Genomic DNA, 19,330 nt, shown 5'->3' with positions numbered 1-19,330 from the left:
CGTCCACTTCTTTAAAGAGGTACAGCCTTGGAAACTCACAGGGGCACTTCTACTCTGACCGCCGGATCCTCCACCATTGGGTCTGTTCTGAGTCAGAGGGACCGGACACGGCGTTCCCGGGGCTGGTGGGTTTGAACCCTAACCCGCAGGGCCACCAGGGCTCATCTTTGAGGCACACCGGGAAGTAACCCTTTCCCGGTGGAATGGGGTAACCACAAAGCTCCCGGTCAAACCCTGCTCCTTTCGGGATCATGGTGGAACACCAACTGGGACTTTTCTTTTTAAAATCCAGATGGAGAAAAGTCCAAAACATCCTCCCACTTCCCAGCAGGAAGACCCTCTAAGTGTCTTGCCCGCTCCGTTCTATGGGGAGATGCGGTAGCTATACTATGTCTATATAGATATAGAAATAGAGATGGAGATATACATATAGATGGAGCCCTAGTGGCAGCGTGGTCACGAGGTGGGCTGCTAACGGCAAGGTCAGCAGTTTGAAACCCCCATGCGCTCCTTGGATGACAGGTGAGGCTGTCTGCTCCTGTAAAGATCCGCCCTCTCAGAAGCCCACAGCAGCAGTCCTCCCGTGCCCTGCAGGGGCAGGGTCACTATGCCGTGGAATCCAGCTGATGACCGTGGACAGCCAACACCTTATATATAACACGCACAGTGTGTGCTGACTTTGTGTACGCTGTGCCTCTAACACCATGCTTGTTACGTATCGCGTTGGGTGTGGGTGTTGCCATGGGGGGTCATTCTGACCCGCGCCGACCCCGCGTGTGCAGGGCAGAGCCGCCCCTTAGGGTTTCAAGGCCATGACCATTGGAAAACAGGTAGCCAGGCCTTTCTTCTGAGGCTCCCATGAGTAGTTTCAAACTGTCAACCATTGGGCTGGTAGTCGAGCGCTTAACCATTTGCAGCCCTGCCCCCACCCCCACCCCCCAGCACGTGTGTCCCTCCGATGAGGATAGGCTGGGTGGTTTTGTTTATTGTTTCATCGTCGATCATGGAAAGTCACAAACATCCACAAAAGACGGAGGAGATGCCTGTGTACCCTTCCCCAGCTCGGGCCGGAAGTGTCTCATCTCTCTCCAAACCGCATACCCCCTGCCCTGGGACCGCCGGAAGCAACCCTCGGGCATGCAGTCATACGGCCGGAGGTCTCGCTGCCGAGGGACACTATAGATCAGGGCTCTAGGACAAACACGGAGGCGAAGGCCGCGCCGGCACGCCCACACCTGGAAGTCCCAGCAGCACCAGTCTCCAGACCCCGCGCCCCGCCCCAGAGCCGCTTTGACTCCACCGTGTACTTGCTTCGGGGTCCGAAGAAGCCCCCGGAGTGGACATTAGTTAGAGCTTTTTTGTTGGTGGTGATGATTTTTTTTACGTCTTACTTAATGTTCAGTTTCTCGTTCTCGCCTCTCTCTTTCTCTTGTAATTTGTTCAGGAAAAGAGACGTGGCCATTTGTCCCGTAACACTTGCACCGTCTGGATTTTGCTGATTGCTTCCCTGTGGGGCCATAGACCACCTTCCTCTGAGCACTCTATTTGCAGTAAATTGAAACCTACAGCGAGCGACTGGAGCAGATTCAGATTTAATCTTTAAAAAATATTTCCCCCCCAAGTATGACTTCTTAGCCGGCCGCGTGTAAGTGTGCCGGGGAGTTGCAAACAATGAGCGTGCACCCTGCGAGCCTCAGTGTTGGCTGTGCGCATCTCCCTGAGGTGCCGCGAGCCTCGGTGTTGGCTGTGCGCATCTCCCTGAGGTGCCTCGGGAGACGGCCTGGGAATCTGTTTCTGGGCAGTCACAGCCACGGACAGCCCCGTGAAGCATCCCTGCCCGGACACCCACGTAGTTGCCCTGAGTGGGGTGTGACTTAGCTGCCAATGGCTTGGGGTCAGTTTGATTTGAAGTGGTTGTGTGTGTTTCCACCGGCAAGGTCGGCAGTTCAAAACCACTAGCTGCCCCAGGGGAGGGAAAAAAGGGGCATTCTACTCCCATAAAGACCTGCAGTCTCAGAAACTCAAAGGGACCGTTCTACCTTGTCCTATACGGTTGTTATGAGTCAGCATCGACTCGGTGGCAATGAGTTAGGTTTGGGTTTGGTGTGTAAACTACCTGTCTCTTGAGGTGGTTTTTTGTTTGTTTGTTTGTTTGTTTGTTTGTTTGTTTTTAAATTAGTTTTTTGGGGGCTCGTACAATTCTCATCACAATCCATACATCCATCCACTGTGTCAAGCACATATGCACATTTGTTGCCCTCATCATTCTCAACACATTTGCCTCCCACTCTAGCCCCTAATATCAGTTGCTCATTTTCCCCCTCCCTCCCCACTCCCCCCTCCCTCATGAACCCTTCATAGTTCATAAATTATTATAGTTTTGTCATAAGTTACCCTGTCCGATGTTGCCCTCCGCCCTCTTCTCTGCTGTCCATCCCCTCTTGGGGTGGTTTCAGCACGCGCTGATAATCCCCCTCTGGTCGCCTGTGGGGGGGTGGGAGTTGGCCATCTAGTCTGGTCCAGCTCATGGTGACCCTACGCACACAGAACGAAGCCAGCCCTGTGCCCGCCGTCCCGGCAGCCATCCCTCAGCTTGAGCCCTTTTGCAGCCGCCGTGTCCATCCATCCTGCCGAAGCGCTCCCTCTGTGTCCCGGCCCCGCTCCTCTGTCAAGCACAATGCCCTTCTCCAGGGATCGGGCTCTCCCGATGACATGTACAAAGGCCCTGAGACAGGAAGTCTCACCACCGTTGCTTCTCAGGAGCAGCTGGTCGGACTTCTTCCAGGACAGATTTGTCTGTCCTTCCGGCAGTCCAGGTTGTGCTGGTTCGGTGCCATCGGCTCGGTTCAGACCCATAGCAACTACCCAAGTGCCGTAGAAGGAAGCGCTGCCCGGCCCCTCGCCACCCTCACAGTGGACCCTGTGCCTGAGCTCTGTTATGGCCACCAACAATTGTAGTATCGTTAATATTCCTTGCCAGCGCCACAGCTCAAAGACTTCATCTCCTCTTACCTCTTTTTGATGCGTCATCCAGCGTCCACATACACAAGAGGCAACTGGAAAGATGGTGATTTGGGTGGGTCGGGCGCACCGTAGCCCTCAAAGGGACATCGTGGCTCGTGGGCACTTTAAGGAGCTCTCTTGCAGCAGGTTCGCCCAACCCAGTAGGACTGCCGTGTGACTCCCCGACTCTCCCTTCTGTGGGCGTTGACGTCCTAGGAAATCCTGAGCGACGTCAGCATGTCCCTCTGTTCGCGTGAGGTCGCTCCTTGGCCCGACTGTGAGGCTTCTGATCTTGCTAATGTTGAGGTGTGATCCATCTCCAGGTGCAATCCTGTTTCCTTGGGAGCCTGCAAAAGTGTGGGGGGGGGGCTCAAATATTAGAACTTTCCCTCACTTATTAGCTGAAACACCAAAATACATCATTTCCCCCTGAGCATCTTTCCAGTTACCAAACAGTGGCCTTCACCTAGCGAAACCAGGGTGGTGTCAGGGTCTGCAGTGGGCTCCTCCCCTGCGGGTCAGCAGTTCAAACCCACCCAGGGGCTTCGTGGGCGATAGGCCTGGGGCCCAGCTTCCATACTGGTCCCAGCCAAGGAAGCATGTGGAAAGGCTCTACCCTGGAACTCTGGCCGCGAACAACAGGTCCTCGGATCGACGCCAAACAGGGGAGTCATTCCAAGGGAGGCAGAAGCAGGAGAGACCTTCCCTTCTTTACCCTCCGAGTTTGAGAGGGAGCCACCGGCCGCCTCGCAGCCCCGAAGCTGACAGATGGGCCGGGTTGGGTTCTTTCGGGTTTCCTGTCGATTTGCTTGGGGTCCTATCTTCATATTCTTGGGAACGGCGCCGGCTGTGCCGGGCCGTGGCCACGAGTGTTGCCATGGGTACCAAGTGGACCCAGTGCCAACTTCTTCCAGCCTGAGACCTCCTGGCGGGGCCCGGGCATCTGGGTAACTCCCTTGCTCTGTGCTGTGGTGAGATGGTCCGAGCCGTCTGCACTGCCTGCTGCTTCCCTGGAATGGGCCCTGTCTTCAAGGGGCCCTTGTTCCCCCATGACTTGGGTCTGCTGCACCGTTGCGAAATGATCCTTAGAGACCACAGTCTGGGCGCTAGGGGTGCACCCTGCTCCTGGCCTTGCTGTTGGTTCTAGGCCTTGCTGAGGGATGGGGAAACCACGCCCATGGCTGGCAAGTCGATTCCAACCCACGGTGACCCTGCTGTTACAGAGCAGAACCTGTTCCATTAGGGACCTCTTGCCTCTGTGAAAATAGACCACCAGCCTTCCAACCGTGGCTGGGTGGACTTGAACTGCCAACCTTTAGGTTAGCAGTTGATCAGAACCTGCTTGCAGGACCCAGAGACCTCAATGGACAGCCAGGACAGTGATTTTTGGTTTTTGGGTTCTTTTAAGATGAAATGCTGATCCTTCTGATGTACATGCAACATGCAAGCACTCAACTCAAACAAACTCATGGCCACCCAGCATGCTGACTCACAGCGACCCTCTAGGGAAGGGCAGAGTGCCCCTGTGGGTCTCCAAGACTGTCACTCTGTACAGGAGGAGAAGCCCCGTCTTCCTCCTGAGGGGCAGCTGGTGGTTTCCAACTGCTGACCTTGTGGTTAGCAGCCCTGTGCGTAACCCACTACGAGCTTTGAAATCGTCCCGTTGATCTTCGTAGCTTTCCTCCCTGACTAAAAACCCAGTTCCAGCCGCAGCAGCAGCAGCAGCTTCATGACTTCGTGTGCTGAGTCTCACCGCACGCAGGCCAGCTTCAGAACAACGGTTATCCTCCCTGTGTGGATCCGTTCATTGGGATTAACACACCCACTGCCAGCAAGCCGCCTAGGACAGAACAGAACTGCCCCCTGGAACTGTGAGTGTCCAGGGCGGCCAGTCCTTACAGGAGCAGACAGCCTCGTCTTTCTCCCAAGGAGCAGCTGGTGGATTTGAGCGGCTGACCATGGATGGCTGTGCCACCAGGGCGCCTTGTGTGTAGGGACAGCCCCACAGACACACGCAGGGTCACGTGGCTGCCGCGGCAGTCTCCAGAGAGCGTGTCTCTGTGTGTAATTACCCGACTAATTCAATCAGTCACGGGGGTCGTTGGTCTCATTCTGCGTTTTCCATTTCTACAGATTGATTTCTCAAATTTAATTTTCTTCTATGATTATGGAGAATATTTACATGGCTCCTAAATTAAATCTTTGAAGCAAAGTAAATTTGGGGATGGCGAGATCAGCCCCAGTGCCCCTGTGGCCCCAGGGGGCTTCATTTCCCTTCCTGGAAGCCTGGGCTTTGGGTTGGGTTGGGTTTCGCCCTCCCTCCCTTCCGTGTATTGAATATCAGCAGAGACTCCATCTACAAAAAGGCATCCTCTCCCGGTGCGGCTATGTAGCGGGGCCATAACAAAAGGGTGCCTTTGAAGAACAGAGTTTTTTTCTCACCGTTTCAGAGGCCAGCAGTCTAAATTGGAGTCTGGGCCACATGGAGTCCCTTGGAGTTCCTGTGCTCCTTACTGATGCATCTCCCCTGGGGGGTGTGTGTGTGTGTGTGTACACATACATATATACACTCATATATGCACACACACACACACAAGAGGGCTGCAAAAAGTTTGTGGAAAAACTCAATTATCTTTTCATTCCATTTCCCCACAAACTTCTGAAGCCCTCTCTTCTATATCTATCCAGCGAGACCATGTCCCCTTCTCTTAGACCCGGGGGCCAGCGAGTCACAGAGGCCTTTCTGTCCTCCGTCTGCTGAAACCCGAAGGAGAGGCACCCCCTGCCCTCTCAGAGCCAACAAGGGAGATGAGGCTGTGCTGTGATGTAAGGGTTACAGGCTGGGCTGCCAGCCCCAAGGTCAGCAGTTCGAAACCACCAGCCACTTTGAGGGAGAGAAACAAGAGGGGGCTTCCTACCACCATAACGAGTTACAGCTGAGAACCCCCTGGGGTAGTTCACCTGTCCTGCAGGGTCACTGTGAATCAGCACCGACTCCAGGGCTGTGAGCTGAGTGAGTTGATTGTGGGCAAAAGGAGTCCTGGGGGTGGGGGGTGCCGTGGGGTTGATCACTGGGCTGCTGTCAGAAAGGTCGGGGGCTCTACCAGCTGCCCTGGGGGAGAGGGTGTGGATGTCGGCTTCTGTAAGGGTGACAGCCTTTGGGGCAGTTCTGCTCTGTCCTATGGGGTCTCTGTGAGTCAGGACTGGCCCTGCGGTAACAGGTTTGGTGTCTGGCGTTACAGACTGAGGTGCAGGGTGGGCGGTGCTGCATCCTTTTGTGCATCGCGTCTCTATGAGTCAGAACCACCTTCACAGAGCCCAGCAAAAGTCTAAGGCTCAGAGAGGCCGGTGGTTTGCCTAAGGTCACACAGTAAGGGACAGCACTGGGCTCAGGATCAAGCTAGCCGACTGCAGGTCCATTTCCTCCTTCCGCACAAATGTGCACCCCCAAAGAGCCGGCTCCCCACAGCTCCACTCCCTTCTGCTACCACCACTGCCAAGCCCTGCATTTAGGGTGTGACCCCTGGCCTCTGCTCTCTAAGGTGGAGCTGCCCGTCTCTGAAGCTCCTCCCCTGCACACTCTCACCGCCCTCCGGCCCCACCCAGGGGAGCCCAAGACCAGGCAGCTAAAGGGCTCCATTGACACCGCCCCCCAACCCACTAGGAGAGGCAGAGGCAAGACTTAACCTAGAGCTAGGCAGACCCCAGAGGCAGTCTTGACCATAAGGGTCTCACCATCGGCAAATCTGGAGCCGGCCCCAGGTGGGTCCATGTGCGAGGCTCCCACCAGCCTTCCTGAGCTCGGTTTCCTTCTCTGTGACAGCCCAAGACTGTGACCCCCCCACCCCCACCACCCCCACACACACAAGCCCTCATTGTGATCAGTATACAGGACAAAACACACCCAGTCCCCGCCATCCTCACAAGGGCGCTATGTCTGGGCCCATGGTTACAGCCACTGTGCCCGTGATGGTCTTCCTCGAACTCATGGCCCCCTGCTGTACCAAGCGTGGTGTCCTTTTCTGGGGACTGGTCGCTCCTGATAACGTCCAAACAAGTGAGATGAGGTGTCGCCATGTTGCTTCCCAGGAGCACGCTGCTGTTCTTCCAGGACAGACGGGTCCTCTGCTGAGCGGTCAGCGGACGTTCAGAATTCTTCACCCGCACCGCCATTCAAATGCGGGGCTCTCCCTCCGTCTCTGGTCTTCAGTGTGCGCCTTCCCGTGCACAGGAGGGCCCTTAGCCCTCAGAGGGACACCCTCGCTCTTCAGCACTTAAAAGGGGTCTTGTTCAGCAGATGGGCCCAAAGAGACTTTTTTTTTTTTAGTTTCATGAACAGGGATTGTGGATCCGAGCAAGATGAAATCCTTTTTTAAAAAAAGAAACTCCTTGACTGCTTCCACCTTTCCCTCGTTTACCAGGAGGTTACCTATCGGTCCGGTTGCGAGGACTTGGGTCTTCTTTACACTGTGTTGCAATCCATATCAGCGATGCAGACCGATCCTATCAAACTGAGTGCAACTGCCCCAGAGATACTGTGGACCCCGACTGCCGCTGGTTAACCAGGAGTGGCTGGTGGGTTTGAACTGCCAGGCTTCCGGTTAGCGGGGCGATGCTGGGTGCATTGAGAGGGTCCCTCGAGGGCCTGGTGTGAGCTCACCAAGTGGTAGCCTTGTGAGTGGGTCCCACCTCATTGTCCCCCAAGCAGCCCCTCTCTAAGGCCTGGAAGGCACAGAAAGCAGGTCCCTTAGTCTTTTCCGGGCCCTGAGGGGACACCTCTTAGCCCTGCCTCCTCCTCTTCCTCGTCCTCAGAGGCCGCCAGAGAGGCCGAAGTGACTCCCGCCCCAGAGTCAGTGTTATGAAGCCACAGCCCTGCCACCATTTGGGGCTGCAGTGTGGTCCCCACCACTACTCTGCCTTTACCCGGCGCACGTACTCCGGACCCATCTGGGACCTGCCATGCGGCTTCCAGTCGTCCGCAAACACACGCTGCTCCCCTGAAACGAAACGAAACCGGAAGTGCTTCTCATTGATCTAAACCCAATATAATATTTATCCAGATTTCACACTTGCCGGGGAACACGTGACACGATTCATTCCGACGGCATAATTAATTCAAATTTACATTAATTAAATTAAATTAAAGCATTCGATTTGTTTCGTAGTCTGTGCCGCAGACGTTCCGCGCGACTGACTGCTATGAAACAAGATAACCGAAATAAGGGGGATCTTTTACATACTTATTAAATGCCGCTTAGTATTTCTGATTAGTATTTCAGGGTCTAATTAGTGTCTCATTAACTTGCCATAGGCTATCTCTTCACAATACCAATTAAATTTCAAAACATCCTTTATAAACAGGCGGCCACGGGAAGGGGAAGATTAAACATTGTTGCAGGCGAGAGTTAATCAGGAGACATTGGCGTGGTATTGTTTTATATCTATAAATACCCGTGCTTATTAAAACCCATCGAGTGTTGCTTTTCACCATTAATTGCTATTTAATCAACTTCAAACATATGAGGATGTCTCCCAGACCAGCTGTCACTGTGGAGACGGATGAAGAGGGTAGAAAACCAGGGAGGAAGGTGAGGGAGCAGGCGGCACAGAGGGAAGGGACGGGTGGGAGATGGAGGGAGCGAAGACAAGATGGGGTGGGTCCACAGATGGGGGGGGCCTCCTCTCACGGACTTGGGAGGCGCTGTTGGTGAAAAGTGAAGGGGCAGCGGCAGAGAGGACGACCAGAAAGACCCTCCGAGAGATGGATGGGCCGCAGGACCACAGCCTGGGCCCGAGGACTCGAGGATTGTGGGGCTAGCGCAGGACCGGCGGTGTTCCCTTCCCGTGTGCAGGGGCGACTGTGAGTCAGAGCTGGTGGGACAGCCCCTCAGAGCAGCACAACCAGAGGGTCCCGCAGAGAACATTTGAATTTCCGTCCTGCTTTTTCTCACAGACATCCCACCCCCAGGGGCTGTTTCGGATTGAAATCCTACCTTGGGACCACGCATCAAATAAAGGGGGAGAGTGGCCCTCCCACGGGGGCAGTGCGGGTGCAGAGGGAGGGTTCTCACTTCCGGGGGCGGGGGGAGACTCCGGCTCCCCTCGGGCACAGCCGCCACCAGTTAGTCCGTGGAGGAGCCCTGGTGTCGGGGTGGGTGATACTTTCCACTGCTAACTGTCAGGTCTGAGTGAGACCCACAGCCGCTCCGTGGGAGAAAGATGAGGCTCTGGTAAAGATGTGCGGGCTCGGAAGCCCACTGTGGGCAGCTCCACTCTGTCCTCGTGGGCCACTAGGAGCCGGCGCAGACAGGACAGCCCTGGGGTGGAGAGTGTGTGGATGAGGGGCAGGTTGCATCCGAGCATCCGATCTCAGATGGCCGCAGGAGAAGGACAAGGTGATGACCACCCGTCTGGCACTGAGCCCGGGAAGTGATGCAAGGAGATGCCATCCTTGTGGGGGCTGGTGTGAGAGCCAGAGAGACACTCACAGCCCCCGCCCAGAGCCAAGTGCTCAGTAAGTATAGGGGCACACCCCAGGGACCACCCAGAGCACTCACCCCAGTGACTTATAGGTAATCCTCATGGTAGGGACTGCCAGAAGACACCACCCCAGTGCCATGTGTGTAATCTGCAATGCTGGGTCTGAGGGGGAGGGAGCCCAGCATCCTGGATGTCTGGGTGCTCTGTGCCCATCAGCCGACCAGTGAGAGGGTGTGACCACTTCTGGAACTTTCTTGCTGCTCCCCTGAATTGTTGGCCTTCCCCCAGCTGATTGCCTGGGAGCCGGAGCTGGAAGAGGAGGTTACCGTGGTGACTGTGCGGCCCAACTTCCAAGACAGCATCCATGCGGGCTTCGTGTCGGGGCTGAAGAAGTTCACAGAGTACTTCACCTCGGTGCTGTGCTTCACCACGCCTGGAGACGGGCCCCGTAGCGCCCCTCAGCTGGTGCGCACCCATGAGGACGGTAGGCAGCCCACACACACCCGGGCCAGAGGCCAGTCCCATCTGCTCTCCCACTACGGTGCGATGCCCCGCAGGACCCCTGGGGCTGGCTGGGTGGCGATGGCCTCTCTCTGGCTCTAACTGGCTTTGTGTGTGTTGGGGCAATCTTTTGGGGCACAGTACCCGGGCCGGTGGGACACTTGAGCTTCAATGAGATCCTGGACACCTCACTGAAAGTCAGCTGGCAAGAGCCGGGGGAGAAGAACGGGCTCCTCACAGGTAGGGGTGCAGGGATAACTGTGGGGGGTATGGGGGGCCAGGGACCTGGAGAGCCCAGCCAGCACTTCCGCTCACCTTCCAGGCAGTTTTCATCCACGCCACCCAGCCCTCCTCTCCTCCTGAGATGGCTTGAGTGGGTCCCCAGCACCCCTGCCCAGCATCTCTGGCCCCCAGTGGCTACTGCTGCTCTTGCTCCTGCTATCCACTCAGCGGCCACCCCTGGTGCCCAGGCCTAATGCTGCAGCGCTGCCTTCCTCCGCCCCTTCCTGCTCTATGCACCTGGCTTACCACCCAGTGCAGGTGTGCAGACAGACGTAAGGACACGCTGAGGGCACAGCCAAGTTCCTGCCTCAGCTGCCTGAGATGGGCCTGCTCACATGCTCAGTCCGAATGCACCTAGGTACCTGGGAGCTAGCCCTGACCACCTCCTCTCAAGAACTCAGCCCCAGGAGCCCCAGGAGCTCTGCTCCGACTCCCCTGGGGGGCCACACACCGGAGTCCATCAATATGGGGGGCAGCTGCTCTGGGCCTCTTTCCCTCCAGGGTACCGGATCTCCTGGGAGGAGTTCAACCGGACCAATACCCGAGTGACCCACTACCTGCCCAACGTAACCCTGGAGTACCGGGTCACGGGCCTCACCGCCCTCACCACCTACACCATCGAGGTGGCTGCCATGACCTCCAAGGGCCAGGGCCAGGTGTCTGCCTCCACCATCTCCTCCGGGGTGCCGCCAGGTAGGTGCCAGGTTCGGGGGCTTAAGGGCGGGGGATCTCCATGGGTCCTTACTGCCCACCCAACCAGAATCCCGTGCTAGGGCCCCTTTTCTCTCAGGAGTGTTAGCCTCCCCCTCAGAGTGCTCCCCTGCCCATGCCATTCCTGGTCCCTGGGTCCTCCCAGAATATGGCCCAACTCTGAGGACTGCGGCCCTGTGGACAGACTCCTCCCACTCCAACTCCACGCCTACCATCCGGTCCCTTCCAACTCACCGCGACCTTACAGGACAGGGTAGAACCACCCCTGTGGGTTTCCAAGGTGCTAACTCTTTAGAGGAGTAGAAAGCCTCCTCTTTCTCCCCAAGAATGGCTGGTGGTTTTGAACTACTGGTCTTGCAATGGGCAGCAGACCGTGTAGCCCAAATGCCAAGGCTCTCCAAAAACCATAGACCCCCCAAGGACTGTCCCTTGCTCTCCGGAGTGTACCATGAGGATTACCCATAAGGCATCCCACCAGCAGGGGTGGCGGTCCTCCTGAGCCCAGCGCAGTTTGGGGCAGCCTCCCCTCCCACTCCCTCGGCAAGAAGAGGAAGCTGTGTGTGTGCCCTGCTTGGAGAAGAGGTGACCCTTGGCCACTCCCTGTCTGGGAAGTCCTGTTGATGACCGGGCTGTCCTCCTCCTCCCATCCCCTCCCTTCTGCTCCCCTCTCCAGAGCTCCCCGGGGCTCCTAGCAACCTGGGCATCTCCAACATCGGCCCCCGCGCCGTGACCCTGCAGTTCAGACCCGGCTACGACGGGAAGACCTCCATCTCCCGCTGGCTGGTGGAAGCCCAGGTGAGGCACGGGAGGGCCCAGCCCTAGGCCACCCCTGCATGGACATTGTCACATGCACCTGCCAGAGGGTGAGACACACCAACCAGCCCTCCCCCCCACTCCCCAAGACCCTCCAGTGCCCCCTCCACCTCCACCATCCCCGCACACACACACACACACACACACACACACACACACACACACACACAGTCCTGGGCCAGCGGGACGTGTCTGCCAGCATATCTCATGCTCATCAGTTCATCAGTAGCTCTTTGCAACAGTGTCTCCAGGCTGGGCTGCCCCTGGGTTTCTCCGGGGAGACTTCTGACGTTGCCCCTGCCCCTTGAGCCCCTGGCTCAAGTCTGGCTGCTCTGAGGGGCGGCTCCCGGGGTGTCTGGAAGGAGCACATGTTGGCTTGCCGCAACCCAGCTTCCAGGGTGTCCTGCCCCCTCCAGGATTGGGGCTGAGTGGAGCCAAGGTGGGGTCCTGACACAGGCCACCTCAAGGTCACACTTGGGGACCCTGAGGAGATGGCATCCCTGTTGGGTTGGAGCTCTACCTCTGCTGGGCAAGCACCCCCATCTCAGCGTCAGCTCCCTGGTGCTTCCAGGTGGGCGTGGTCGGCGAGGGTGAGGAGTGGCAGCTGATCCACCAGCTCCCCAGTGAGCCTGATGCCCGCTCCATGCAGGTGCCCGACCTGAACCCCTTCACCTGTTACAGGTAACTCGGGCAGGGCAAGGCCTCGCGCAGGGCGCCCTGACAGGAGGTAGGGCTCTGAGCTCCCCCGCAGGATCTCGCTCACCCCTTCCCCCACTGCAGCTTCCGCATGCGGCAGGTGAACATCGTGGGCACTAGCCCGCCCAGCCAGCCTTCTAGAAAGATCCAGACGCTCCAGGCACCACCAGACATGGCCCCAGCCAATGTGACCCTGCGCACAGCCAGTGAGACCAGCCTGTGGCTACGCTGGATGGTGAGTAGGTCCGGAAGGTGGGGTGGGGGTTGGGGGGGTGTCTCCTTGACTCTCGTCCCCTGCAAAGATGTCCTCACCTAAAGGCACCCAAGGGGCACCCTCGGATTTCAGGAACACTCCTGGCCCTTGTCTGAGCTCTTGCCGCTGGCCACCTGTCTGGCTGGCCTCTCCTTGTCCCCCTGAGCAGAAGGTGCTCCTAGAAAGCATGGTGTGTGGGGACTGCCTCCGGCCTGGCTGGTCCCATTGGTTACTTCACCAACCACTCCCTGCCCCAGAGGCCATCCTGCCCACAAACTCCCTCACTGCCCTCGAGCGAACACTCACACAGAGCCACAGGACTGGACAGGGTAGAACTGCCCCGTGAGCTTCTGGGGCTGTCACTCTTGACAGGAGAAGGCAGCCCTGTTTCTCCCGGGGAGCGGCTGGTGGTTTCAAACTGCACACCCTGAGGTTAGCTGCCCAAAGAGAAACCACGACATCACCAGGGCGAACCTATAGACCAGAGCAGGACTGATCCTGGGGGGTTGTATGGGTGAATCTCCAGTCCTCCCACTGAGGGTCCCCAGCCTCTTTCTTCCCCTGAAGATCCCACGAATCCCACAGGACAAGGCTCGGGCTGTGGCTGGGCCCACTGTGAGGCACCCTCAAAGGTTTGAGAGCCTCACTGTCCCCCAGGACTTGCCGGGGAGTGCAGGGTTTCAGCAGCTAACCAAGAAGATGGGCGGTTTGAGCCCACCAGCTGCTCCGAGGGAGAAAAACAAGGCCATCTGTGTCCAGGAAGACTCCCAGCCCTGGACACCCTCTGGGGCGGTTCGACTCCATCCTGGGAACTAACTGCCCACTGGTGGACTTGGGTCTCCTTTGGTATCATTTGACCAGATCTCGGAGCCCCGTCTTGGCACCATGGTAAAGTTCCTAGCTGCTCGCCAGAAGGCCTGGTAGCAGCAAGGTTGGCAGTTCAAAACCACCAGTCGCTCCTTGGGAGAAAGAAGAGGCTTTCTACTCCCATCAAGAGTTACAGCCTCAAAAGCCCACAGGGGCAGTTCTGCCCTGTCCTCCAGGGTCCCTGTGAGTTGCGTCCACTCCAGGGCAGTGAGCGCATTTGTTGAACCAGAGAGCCAGCAACCAGAAAGTCAGCGGCCCTGGCCATCTGCACCGGTGGAGACGGTGAGTTGGGAAGCTCTGCTCTGTCATGTGAGTTGCAGGTGACCTGCCACTCAACAGCAGCATCCGTCTCTACGGAAACAGAGCCCCAGAGCTGCTCACTTGTCTGTTAGCAACCTGAACCCGAACCACCAAGCCACCAGGGCTCAGACGAAAGGTCACCGTGGCTAGGGAAGGACTCTGGGCACTGTCAGTCCATCATGGCCCAGCCTGGGCTATGGAGGCCCTGAGCACCCATCAGCATCCTCACCTTACTGCCGGCCCAGCTCCCAGCCTGCTCTTGGCTCTCCTACCCTCCTTCCATCTTCCTTTAAGCATTCTGAGCTCTGAAAGTTTGAAGAGACCCCAGGGGGCTGCAGGGGTATAAAGAGGACAATCACTGTGCCCCTCAGGCCCCTGGCACTGGTCAGTCGGTTAATGGTGGGAGGCCCCTTCCCTTCACGGGTATGGGGCAGGCAGCTGGGTCCTGCTCCTCGGGCTCCATCAGCCGCCATCATGGCCTTGGGCTCAGGGCCGTGATAGCCAGTGATCGGGGCTGGGGGTGAGCAGACAGTGTGGAAGTCAGACAGGAGAGGCAGAAAAGGGTGTGGGGTAAGGAAGGGGCTGTGGGCACTCCAGCTCTGTCACTCTCTGAGGAGGACCGTGTGCCTGGCTCCTGGCTCCCAGACCCAAGTGCCCCCCACTACCCCCTCCCCTCTGTTGATCAGCCCCGAGGAGTTCATCAGCCAGTGACGGGACCTGTGTGTTCTGTTTGCTGAGGCACCAGAAGAGGCTGGGAATACAGCTGGAGGGACTGAGGTCAGCCGGAAGGAAGGACTTCCTTCCAGTGCCTGGTGTGCCCCATCCCTGCTCAGGATGTCCCCTCCCCAAGCACGCTTCTCCAAGGACAGGCAGGAGCTGAGACTAGGGCTGATGTAGTCATGGGCAGAAGTGGCTGGTGGCAGCCTGGCAGTAGAGGGGCCAGGGCCACAGTGGGTGCTTTGGTGGGTGGGTAGCAGGGGGAAGGTCCTCCAGGGCCCATAGAGAAGGATGTGTTGTCAGTCACAAGGAAGTGTTCCCTGGGGTTTTGGGGGCTCTGGCCTTTGAGAAGCGGATCACCGGGCCTTTCTTCCGAGGGGCCTCTACATGGGCCGAAACCGCCGCCGTGTCTGCTGGGGGTCCAGTGTTTGGGCAGTTGCGCTCCCTGGAGGCTCCGCAATATAGCTGGTGAAGGATGGGGAGGAGTATGGGGAACATGGGGTGGCAAGAGAATGGAATTTCCTCTCCACAAGCTTTGTGAAGCCCCTGGTCCATGCTGCCCTCAGGGGCCAGAGCAGAGAGACAGGTGAGAGGCAGGTATACCAGCTAATCCGCCTCCACCGCTCCTCACCTGGGTGCTACAGGCCAGGCAAGAGGGTGGTGTCCATCCTGAAGGCTCCCCAGAAGGAGGAGGCCCGGTGCCTGCCCCTCAGAGGGCAGGGCTGGTCTCACAGGAGCTCCCCCGCTGCCTTGCCCCAGCCCCTCCCGGAGATGGAATACAATGGAAACCCCGAGTCGGTGGGCTACAAGATCAAGTACAGCCGGCTGGACGGCCGCGGCAAGACGCTGAGCCACGTGATCCACGACCGCGTGGGGCGGGAGTACGTCATCGAGGACCTGGAGGAGTGGGCCGAGTACCGCGTCCAGGTCCAGGCCTTCAATGCCATCGGGAGCGGGCCCTGGAGCCAGGCGGTGGTGGGCAGGACCCGAGAGTCAGGTCAGCCCCCGGCTCCCCACCCCACCACGGCTCTGTCCTCCAGGGAGCCAAAGACTGGAGCTAGCGTCCCCAAAGTAGCTGGAGCTCATGTTCCTCTGTGGGCATCCACCTGTCCCCGACACCTGCTCCCCGCCCACCCCCTCCGCCCCGCCACTGCAGGAAAGCGGGCAGCCTAGGGCCTCCACCCCGACACCCCACAGCATCTCCGAGCCTCAGATGGAGCATCCAGAAAGGGCTTGCTCTCAAACAGTCTAGAGAAGCTCACAAGGTCACACACAGAGCAAGAGTCCCCGGCCCACAGGCCACTGCCCCCACCCCCGCCCCACATGGCCCACGGATAGCTCTGTTCAAACAGCAACCGGGCCAAGCAAGGCAAGCTTGGGGTGGAGGTAGCCCAAGCAGCAGATAATAGGGAGGGAGGGTCGGAAGCCCCAAGCCATGTGCACTAGGTCCCAATGAGTCTCCCCACCCGAGGGTGCACCTGAGGCTCTGACTTCCTCTCCACGTTCTTCCCCCACAGTCCCTTCCTCTGGCCCCACGAACGTGTCCGCGCTGGCCACCACCTCCAGCAGCGTGCTGGTGCGCTGGAACGAGGTCCCTGAGGCTGACCGCAACGGGCTCGTGCTGGGCTACAAGGTGGGTCTGCACCCTGGAGGAGGAGGAGCAGGGGGAGTCTCTGCTCCCGGGTCCCCATCGGAGCTGCAATGTCCTGTGATCCCTGGAAGGGACACAGAGCATCGGCACGGGCCTCTGTCTCCTCTCTCCCCGTTCTCTCCTAAGGGTAGAAAAGCTCCCAGGTCTCTGCTCCACCTCCCAGCCCCAAGCCTCACTCTGGGTTCTCTGCCTCCATCATCTTCCCTGAGCCCTGCCTACAGGCGTGGTCAGCCCCCCGAAAGCTGGGAAGCATAAGTGGCGTCCACTCTGGGTGGCCTTCGACTCAGCTCAGCCCCACCTTGGGGATCCCCAAGGAGCCGTCTAACCCTGACTGTGAGCCCGTCCGATGGCCCAGCCCCCATGCAAATGGCTTTGCAACCCCTCCTCACCCGGGGGACAAGACCACTCCAAGAACCCAAGTATGGTCGGGTCCAGGCGGAGGCCAGATGAGCCGCCACTCCCAAGACTGCCAAAGACCACCCTGAGGGGGAGTCTTTGAACCTTGAACCAAAGTCTTCGCCCAAGTATCACTGAGCTCAGTCCTCGTCTAGCCTAGCGGGGAAAGAGCACTTACAGGAAGTGTGGGCTTTACAGAGTACTGGGACAGCGGCAACCAGAACAGTTAGACAAGACACTTGGTGGGGGGGGTGTCCTTGCTGTGACATGGTTTGAGAAAGATTGTGATAAAAGACAGCACCCATTTCACTGGCAGGGGTACATGCAGTACGGTGATGTGTGGGCTGGTGCCGCAGTTGTCGGGGCTGACCCCAGCAGCCGTCTGCACAGAGGAGTGAAATGCTGCCCAGGCCTGCACCGCCCTCACCCTTGTCATGATGTTTGAGCACAATGGGTGTCAGTCCATCTTGCCGAGAGCCTTCCTCTCTCTTGCCGCCCCTCCGCTTTACCAAGCACGATGTCCTTTCTCCAGGGACTGGTCTGTCTCGATTACATGCCCGAGGAACATGAGACCAAGTCTCTCCATCCTCGCTTCTAAGGGAGCACCCTGACCGTACTTCTTCCGAGACAGACCTGTGTGTGCTTCAGGGCAGTCGATAAATCTCCCAACCTTCTTGGCCAGCACTGCCCGGTCTGCCCACCTCACTCCTGGAGCCGGAACCGGGGAGGGGCGCTGCAAGGCCGAGCCCCCGGCCCTCATTGCCCCCCTACCCCCAAACCCCCGCTCTGGCAGGTGGTGTACAAGGAGAAGGATTCCGACGCCCAGCCCCGCTTCTGGCTGGTGGACGGGAACTCCTCCCGCAGCACCCAGCTCGCCGGCCTGGGCAAGTACGTGCTCTATGAGATCCGGGTGCTGGCCTTCACGCGTGTCGGCGACGGCAGCCCCAGCCACCCGCCCATCCTGGAGCGGACGCTGGATGACGGTGAGTCTGGGTGCGGCCAGCCTGGGGCAGTCACCCAGCACACTGCCAACAGGAGCCAGACAGGGGCCGGCGAGCAGCCATGCAGAGTGGAACTGTGCTGTGACCAGGGGTGGGCCATTTGTGGCTGTGACCTTTCAGCAGCAGGTCACCAAGGCTCTCTTCTGAGGCACCTCTGGGCAGGATCCAAACTGCTGACCCTTCAGCTTGTGGTCGACCATACCCCTAATACAGCCCAGAGCCATGGGACATCTGGCCCTCTCAGGATACAAGCTTGGAATCTGAACTTGGCATCCCTGCCGATCTCTCTTCAGCCAGGGGCAGAGTGGCTCTGAGTTCAAGACCACAGGAGGGGAGGTTTCGTGCTTCCCAGGCACCAGGTCCCACTTAGAGGAAAGGACGGGCCCGGCAGGCATCCGCACCAGCTATAGAGTGCCCCACAGGCAGCTGATCTGTACTGCACCCCACAGCTCCCCGTCACACACCCACCTGCTGCCCACCACAAATATTTGCAGGGGCCAACAAGAGTACAGAAGGAAGCCCCTCCACCCGGTGTCTGTGCCTTCGCGAGTTATAAATCAAGCTAATGACCTGTTAAATTAAACACATTCTATTCTCCTGCCCTGATAAATACACTCTCCTAATGACCTGGAAAGCCAAGTTCAGATTTAGAATTCTCAGACTTCTTGGCCTTCTGAGATAGAAAGCAGCAGCCCAGGGAGTTACCCCACCCCAGCCCCGCTATCCCCACCCCATTCTCCTACCCCCCCCATAGTGACATTGAGCCCCCTTCCACGCCCCAAATCCAGCACAGCTGGTGGTGCACACACCCACAGCACCACCCACCATGGGTGGGTCCCCCGCAGACCCCGCTGGGGTTGGGGGGAAGCGCTTGGCTGCCAACCTGAAAGCTGGTGGTTTGAACTCAGCAGCCCCTCCGAGGGCTTCCATAGAACCCCCTCGGAGACCGTGTGGGGCAGTTCTACTCGGCCCTTGTCAGGAGTCAGAGTCCACAGGCCACCAGTGGGTTTGGAACAGGTTTGTTTTGGGGGGGATGGGGGCGATCAGAGATCTCTGGAGTTCTGTGATTTTAGGAAGAGGTGGTGGGCTGGAGGCAGGCATGTCCCCTCACCCCACAGTCCCTCGCCCGATGGGGAGGGCATGCTGGGTGGCAACCAGGGCTGGACCTCCGAAGGCCCAGGCACATCCCAAGGAGCAGGCCCCAGGGCCCTGCCATTGCTGCCACCAATGCCCCTGCTGAGGGTCCAAGCCTCCCTAAACCCATCCCAGCAGCTCAGGCCCCCGGCTGCTCTCTGCACAAGCCCACTGAGCCCTGAGCCCAGTCTGTCCATGGCTAGCTGCTCTACAGGAGACAGGTAGGGGTGGGGGTGGGGGCTGACCAGCAGCTTCACTGTCCTCTGTCCCCCACAGTGCCTGGGCCACCCATGGGCATCCTGTTCCCTGAGGTGAGGACCACGTCTGTGCGGCTCATCTGGCAGCCGCCCGCCGCCCCCAACGGCATCATTCTGGGTAAGCCTTCCTGTTGGCCCAGCTGGTGGGGATGTCAGGGAGGGACTCAGGGCCCTGCCCCCACATACCTGATTCTCCCCAGAACCCTGTTCCAGCTGCTTTCTCAGGCTGGAAGCTCAGGCCCCCGAGGGAGCGCTGGTGTCTCTGCAC

At 58.5% G+C, this 19,330-nt stretch overlaps 1 protein-coding gene across 1 annotated transcript in view; it reads left to right on the top strand.

The window, feature by feature from the left end:
* Positions 1-19,330, top strand: part of SDK2 (sidekick cell adhesion molecule 2) — a 291,898-nt gene that overhangs the window by 221,126 nt on the left and 51,442 nt on the right. Inside the window, exons 19-28 of the mRNA XM_030888129.2 lie at positions 9,772-9,967; positions 10,126-10,224; positions 10,768-10,959; positions 11,651-11,772; positions 12,362-12,471; positions 12,571-12,721; positions 15,383-15,620; positions 16,141-16,256; positions 17,464-17,653; positions 19,082-19,180. Of these exons, the coding sequence (XP_030743989.2) occupies positions 9,772-9,967; positions 10,126-10,224; positions 10,768-10,959; positions 11,651-11,772; positions 12,362-12,471; positions 12,571-12,721; positions 15,383-15,620; positions 16,141-16,256; positions 17,464-17,653; positions 19,082-19,180 (1,513 nt within the window). The remainder of the gene's footprint in view (positions 1-9,771; positions 9,968-10,125; positions 10,225-10,767; positions 10,960-11,650; positions 11,773-12,361; positions 12,472-12,570; positions 12,722-15,382; positions 15,621-16,140; positions 16,257-17,463; positions 17,654-19,081; positions 19,181-19,330) is intronic.

The sequence above is a fragment of the Echinops telfairi genome, unplaced genomic scaffold, assembly GCF_000313985.2.
Source record: "Echinops telfairi isolate 266 unplaced genomic scaffold, ASM31398v2 ScPeMD7_7458;HRSCAF=8496, whole genome shotgun sequence".
In the NCBI taxonomy this organism is placed as follows: Eukaryota; Metazoa; Chordata; class Mammalia; order Afrosoricida; family Tenrecidae; genus Echinops; species Echinops telfairi.
Note: the sequence above shows the minus strand (reverse complement) of the source record. Positions and strands in the feature narration are given on the sequence as shown.